Source organism: Galeopterus variegatus, unplaced genomic scaffold (genome assembly GCF_000696425.1).
Source record: "Galeopterus variegatus unplaced genomic scaffold, G_variegatus-3.0.2 Scaffold11955, whole genome shotgun sequence".
Lineage (NCBI taxonomy): Eukaryota > Metazoa > Chordata > Mammalia > Dermoptera > Cynocephalidae > Galeopterus > Galeopterus variegatus.
Window position 1 is genome coordinate 1 of NW_007738066.1, and position 7,394 is coordinate 7,394.

General features: G+C 43.1%; 1 protein-coding gene across 1 annotated transcript in view; it reads left to right on the forward strand.

Annotated features, from left to right (window-relative positions):
* The first annotated feature begins 9 nt into the window (after positions 1 to 9).
* HEXA (hexosaminidase A (alpha polypeptide)) overlaps positions 10 to 7,394 on the forward strand; it is a 28,321-nt gene continuing 20,936 nt past the window's right edge. The window contains exon 1 of the mRNA XM_008594948.1: positions 10 to 289. Coding sequence (XP_008593170.1) covers positions 37 to 289 — 253 coding nt within the window. The 5' untranslated portion in view covers positions 10 to 36. The remainder of the gene's footprint in view (positions 290 to 7,394) is intronic.

The following is a 7,394-nucleotide window of genomic DNA, read 5'->3' on the forward strand; positions in this document are numbered from 1 at the left end:
GGCCCAGCCCACTGTGAGGCAGGTGACCGGCGGGCCATGGCAGGCCCCAGACTTTGTTTTTCGTTGCTGCTGGCGGCAGCGTTCGCAGGGCGGGCGACAGCCCTATGGCCCTGGCCCCATTACATCCAAACCTCCGGCCAACGCTACGTCTTGTACCCGAACAACTTCCAATTCCAGTACCATAGCAGTTCGGCCGCGCAGCCGGGCTGTTCTGTCCTAGATGAGGCCTTCCAGCGCTACCGTGAGCTGCTCTTCGGTTCTGGGTCTTGGCCCCGTCCTCACCTCTCAGGTGAGTCGGACCTGCCCCTTCTCGTTCCCAGGCCCGGGAAGGGCCTGCCTTGGGACAGCCTCTCCCCCCAAGCCTCCTGGGGCGCCTCCCATGGGTTTTGCCTCAGCCTCTGAGCACACGCCCTCCACTCTCTCCTGCCCTTTTTCTCCACCTGTCGTCTCAGCCTCCCCAGGGTGGAGTCCTCCTCCTACATTCACTGCTTCACTGAGCTGACTTCTGAGGCCACATTTATCTGGAATTCTTCCCTCGGGCTATATTAGATTTTCATCCACAAATGTCTACTGTAGGACTACAGTTCGGTCAGGATATCAAGTTATTGAAAATACTGTGCTAGTAGACGTCTAAGGTGATCCTTCTGACCATGTTCTAGTGACTCAGGGTCCTAGTGAGGCCGTGACCAGGGCTGGGTAGAGGAGACCAGAGAAGACACCCAAAATTCGTGAGACACGATGGGAAAACATATGCAAAATTACATAAAAGTGTGACATGTAGCATGTTTAGTAAATGTTTAAACTGTGAGAAGTCATAGAACAATCAAATCCACAAGGAAATGAGTTTCCAGCAGCCACTTAACATGAGGTGGTAGATGTAATTAGCCAGGGCTGAAAAGAGGGTATCCCCGGCAGGAAGCAAGGCTTGAGCAGAGCACAGAGAGTTGTGATTGAGCTTAAAGTTCTAGCCTGGCCTATGTGATGAGGATGGGGGCTGAAGAGTAGGGAGGGAGGAGGCGGGGGAAAGTGTGGGCTTGAAATGAAGAATGAAGAGTGCTCTGAATATTGGTTTCATTTAAGATGGCAGGGGCTAGTGATTTTCTTCTCAGCAACAATGTAGTTCTGAAAATTGTGTTTGAAGGTAATTATTCCACAGCAAATTTATGGGTAGAGTCAGCAACGTAGAGGAGTACAGTTCTACATTACGGGCTTAAAATTTGGAGTTTTCTTGATAACCTTCTGGAATTTAGTTCTCTGATTATGTCGTATAGGTGTTATTGGGGGAAGAAGCCATATTTATGGTTGGGTCATATAATAACATCATTTTGTATAATGTTTCAAGTGTGCTTAAATTACGTTCACAAATGTTCTCATTTGATATATAGACTTTAAAGCATTTGATTGAACAGATGGCGCTTAGAAAGTGACAAATGATTTAAGGAAAGAAACAGAATTTCAGCATGCCGGTAGTTCTTAACTGGTAAAATGTATTAGGCTAGGGAGGATAAAAGTCCCGCTATTAGGTGTGGTAGATCACGTATTTCTCTGAGTCCTTCCTGACAAGTAATAGAGTGCCTTACACAATTGGCATGCAGAATACATTTCTTTGGGTTATACAACAGTTAGGGCCTGCCTTATGCAAAAAATAGATTTGTCATCTAATTGGTATGTGCTAATCCCAGTGCTAGGTACTCTAGAGGTTATAAGAAAAGTGCAAGATGTAGGCCCAAGCTCGGCAGTTCTGTTGGGGAAATATGAAGCAGAAATACACAATGTGTTATAAAGTGCTCAAAAGATAAGTAGGGCATTTACTACTACTGTATAAGTGAGGATAATTCCTGTGCTTCTAAATTAAGCCTTAAAGTCCATTGCTATGGGACTATAATTTAATCAAGTAAATAGAAATGGGGAGATTATGTAACAATGGGGTGCCATAAATTCCCTAATGAAAGAGATATAGAGCCAGATAAGAAACTCAATGAGAAGTTTATTTCAATTTATCATTACCTTCCTGTGAATTAATTTGCATTATTAATTGGGGGTTCTTGTCTATTGAGAGACGGTGAAGACTTTGTTGGGTGAACATTACCAAAGGCTAGTCACTTCTCTGTTGTTCTTCCCGTGGAGTCTTCCCTTTGGAGCATAGTTTACTGTGGGGGTTTTCTTCGAGCTATAGTTTCAGTTCTGTAGAAACAAGGATGAAGCAACGGAGGGGAAAGCAATGTCAACAAGGCCCAAACTATAGTCTTTTTCTCTATGGGTCCAGTTTTGGTAAAGAAAGCAGCATAGGTAAGTTAAATCCTAACTAACAGATTTCCGTCCCTTTACTTGTATGTAATGTCTAGGCCAGTGTTTTCCTTAATGCAGTAAAACTTCTGGTTTTGACATAAACTTGGAACTCAGTGGAATTTATACCTCCCTTTTCTGAAGAACAGGTCTGGTATTGAGGTTTGATTTTATTCTGAATTCAAGGGTTAACCTTAGTCCCACCAGTTGCTAAATGGTCTGTGGAGGTGTTTAGTATTTGTCACCTGTCTTTCTCATTGAGAGGTGTTTTTACCAATTGGAGGGTGTGTGTTGCATGTTGTTGAACCTGTTAAATGGAATTATTTTAGGATCTAGATACTTGAATGAATCTAGTTCTTTGATTATTAAGCCACATCCTGTTTGCAAATAAAGATCTGATCATTTGGAATGGTACCCATCTAATGTTGCTCCATATACTTATTTGGGTGCTTGATGGAGCTGATAAAGCCCAAATTTTCCAGGTAAAGTGGCTAAATCTAATTATGCCAGTTGACTGCATTCTTCTGTGCTTTTCCTGAAACAGGTTGATTGAAGCCTTAGTACTTCATGGGTATTATAAGGTTCCCATCCTGGTCTAATGTTCACATGCACATCCCTGAGAGATGCTCAGGATGCCGTTGTCCCTGAACAGAATAATCCCTGTCCCCTTCTCCAGCCCTTTTATTCTAGAATGAAAGTAAGATTATTATTATTTTTTTTTTTAAAAAGATGACTGGTAAGGGGATCTTAACACTTGACTTGGTGTTGTCAGCACCACGCTCTCCCAAGTGAGCTAACTGGCCATTCCTATATAGGGATCCAAATCCATGGCCTTGGTATTATCAGCACCACACTCTCCCAAGTGAACCACGGACTGGCTCTTCAAAGTAAGATTATTTTACGAGTATCTGGATCCTCCTGCAGCCATTATCAGTATTTGTTTTGCTTATCCTCAGATATTAAGCAAATGACTAAGTTAGTAAGTGGCGTTATAATCTGAATCTTCTAAAATACCTCCCTCCTTTGGTCATTCCTTCTATAAGTATGCATGGAACATAGCAAATATTTAATAATTGTGAACATATTAACATTAAAGAGCTTCTCTGTGAAAAAGTTGGTAAGAAGGCTTCATGGTTTTTGTTTATTTCTAAGATCATCAAGGAGTGATTTGCAGATTTTCATTTAGGATTCCCTTTCCTTTCAAGTTTCAAATTTGGAGTGTAGGCATGTGATTCCAGAGAAAGAAGGATCACACCATGATCCTAACTCTTAATCCCAACTCATGCTGCTCTTAACTCATCACAAAATTGAAGATGCATTGAGATTGCATCCAGGGAATGTAGGAGGGAAACATAAGATTAGGTAGCTGGGCTGGGGACAAAGAGTAATGCTTGATTAGTTCTCTGCACTCTAATTGGGCCAGCGGCTGAGTACATTTTAATCTTTCCCAAGGCAAGGATAAGGCATATACCTGCAGAAGATTTGGTTGCCAGTAAGTTTATTGTTTTAAGAGCAAAGATGAAGAAAACAACGTGAAAAGAGGGTTTTGAGATAGAAATATTTTTCTTGCGAAGGAGTAGGGATACATAAAGAGAAATACAGTGATGAATATGTTGTCTTTGGAAAGGAGATAGGTAGCAGAAGCATAGTTTTTCGCCAGGGAGCAAAATAATTGTCATATTTCATTTTGAATTCAAGGGCCTAGATTTGTATGGCCTGTAGTCCTCAACCAGCTTCTCTTCTCACAGCCTTTTTTTTTTTTTTCTTTTTTACCTAAATCATAATGCTTTACCAATAGCCATGGATAGTACTGAGCCCAAGAAGGTCAGCTTGATCAAGGTGTGTGTGAGGGTAGTCTGGGCCTGGTTTATGAAAAACCTGAGTCTTTTTCTCTTGAGTTGTAGTTGTTCCCCTTGCTTTGGACATTCTGCTTGAAGACTGTATACATTAGAGGACTCAGGGTCTGCAGCAAGGTTTATTCCAGATCAGCCAGAGGATGTTTTTAATGACACATTTAACTATGTTCCCTCAAGCAAATTGCCTAACTTCCAAGCTGTTGCTGCTACTTCTTTTTAAAAATCTGCCTACATTCCATGCATTTCTGAAGATAACAAGGAAATAGTTATGAATGTCTTTGCAGTCTTCGAAGGAGGGTACAACAGAGGGAAGAACTTGGTGATTTAAAAAATAAAAATAAAAAAAATAAAAATTTAAACAGTTTGAGTCTGAGATGTCCTTCCTTCCATTTCCTTTTACTGTACTCCCTCAGCTCCAAACAGAAGAGCAAAATAGGGCATTGGAGAGTTTTTGTGAGTTGATAACTTGTTGTTGGTTTTTTGTTGTTGTTTGCTGTTTTTAACAGCAAGTGGGTACTTTTTTAGCTACACAGTCTCATACTAGGGCTTGTTGTCTGTTTCTTAGCCTGTTAAAGGCATAAGTCTCAATCCCTTTATTATGGATTATGCAGAAGGAAAGGAGGATCACTGTCTAACCAATACTTCTTTTAGAAATGAAAGAGGTCACTCATGTTTCTGCATTGACTAAATTTCCTCTGCTGGCCCTGGAAATAAGTGGTAAAATAGATCCAATTTGCATGTCAGCACCAGGCTCTCCCAAGTGATCCACTGGCTGGCCCTTTTTTTCTGATAATTGAAGTGCAGGGTGCTTTGGGCATGCAGAAGAGGAACACCTGACCAGGTGTGAGGGGCAGGAGGGAGGGGGGATGATACTTATTGAAAAGACTTTCATAGAGAGCCATTTAATCAGGTCCGAAGGTAGGAGTAGGTGGGGATGGAAGTAGTATTACACATAGAAAGAACTGCATGTGGGAAAGGCTTTAAAGCAAGAAGCTTTCATGCCACATTCAAGAAAATCAAGGTTAGTATGACTAAAGTACACAACTCTAGGGTGGATCAGCAAGTTCTGAAGCTAGAGGTCATGAAATGGCCTAGTAAGCCCTGGTAAGGAACGTGAACTTTTTTTTTTTTTTAAAGATTGACCGGTAAGGGGAAACTGGTAAGGGATCTTAACCCTTGACCTGGTGTTGTCAGCACCACACTCAGCCAGTGAGTGAACCAGCCATCCCTATATGGGATCCGAACCCGTGGCCTTGGTGTTATCAGCACCGCACTCTCCCAGTGAGCCACGGGCCAGCCCCAGGAAAGTGAACTTTATCCTAAAGTCAAGGAAGGTCAGTAAAGGCTATTAAACAGGATAAGTGATACAACTAAGCTCTGGCTGCTTTAGGGATTGGTGGAGAAAAGGACTGGAGGCAGGAAACCCAGTTAAAAGGCTGTTACTGTGGTCTAGATAAGACATAGTAATTGCGGAAGTAGATTGGTGGCTGTAGGGACAGAGAAAACTGGAAAGACTGAGTGATTTCGGAGGTGGCATGCATAGAAGTGGTGAGTTAGGTTGGAGGGGGAGGTGCTGAGGATGACTCACAGATTTCTGAGTTAGCAATTTGAGTGTTTGTTCTCATTCACATATTGCTGCCTTTCACAAATATAGGGTAAATAGTAGGAGAGGAAGGGAAGGAAGAGAGGGTAGAGAGAGAGATTAAGAGGTTGAGAGGTAGAGTGAGAATCATAAAAAGTAAGTTTGACTTTGGATGTGTTGAGTGTGAGGTATCTAGCAAACAGTTAGCTATGTGGTAAGCTCAGAAGAATGAATTTGGGGCTGGCCTGGTGGCGCACTGCTACAGTGCGCCGCTTGGGAGTGTGGTGGCGCTCCCACCGAGGGTTCGGATCCCACGTACAGACCGGCCGCTCACTGGCTGAGCGAGGTGCGGGCGCAACACCGAGGGTTGCGATTCCGTTGCCGGTCCCGGTCAGGTATGGGCACAACACTGAGGGTTGCAATCCGTTGCCGGTCACGAAAAAAGACAAAAAGGGAAGAAAAAAAAAAAGAAGAATGAATTTGAACCCTTCCAGAGGACAAGAAGTTCTAAAAGGCGACCATGGGAGGGTGGTTGAGGAGAAGGAGGATGTTGTTGGATAACTACTAAGCCAGAATGTGGGTTTGTTCTTCCTTTTGGGTGGTGAAATCATCTAGGATGGTAGCCAGCCTTGGGGTGGAGAAGACAACTGGGCACCAGGATCCAAAGTGTTGAGTAAGTGAAGAAGTGACCAGGAAGTTGCAGAATGTTGTGACAAGGAGAGGCTCCTTGACTTAACAGCAGGATGGCATGAGCCACAGAAGAGAGATATTTTTTTTCACTTGATGGTGGTGGATGGATGGCCAAGAAGCAGCCCCATATCTCAACCTTAGGATGTGAGAAGACGCTGCCTCTCAGAGCAAGTTGTAGGGAAGGTGGTGTGCGGTGTTCCTGGACTGAGCCAGGCTTCAGTTAAGGAGGAAGTGGAAGAGTCTGAGGATGTTGTAGTTAAATAACCATGCAATGAGATTTCAGAGGGTTTGTGTGGGTGGGTGATGTGTAGTACAGGTAGTCTGGTGAAGGAGAAGAAATAACATAAGAATGGGAGTATGGGATCAGGAATGAGCACAAAAGTTTATGTATATATTGGGTAAAGTGACAAAAGATGATAGAGGTATGGTACATTTTCCTGACTGTAAGATTGCTAAGAAAATGAGCTCCAGAGACAAGCAAGAATTTGTATATATATATGGGAATGTAATATATGATAAAGGAAGCATTTCTGATCAAAAGTGAAAAGGTTGGGCCGGCCCCGTGGCTCACTCGGGAGAGTGCGGTGCTGACAACACCAAGGCCACGGGTTCGGATCCCTATATAGGGATGGTTGGTTTGCTCACTTGGAAGAGTCTGGTGCTGGCAACACCAAGTCAAGGATTAAGATCTCCTTACCGGTCATCTGTTAAAAAAAGAAAAAAAAAGGGCCGGCCCGGTGGCGCACTGGAGAGTGCGCCGCTTGGGAGCGCGGAGGCGCTCCCGCTGCGGGGTCGGATCCCATGTGGAGACCAGTTCCCGCTCACTGGCTGAGCGCGGTGCAGGCCCAACACCGAGGGTTGCGATCCCGTTACCGGTCAGTAAAAAAGACAAAAAGGAAAAAAAAAAAAAAAAAAAAAAAAGAAAAAAATAGAAAAAGATTTTCAAAAAAAAAAAAAAAAAAAAAAAAAAAAAAAAAAAA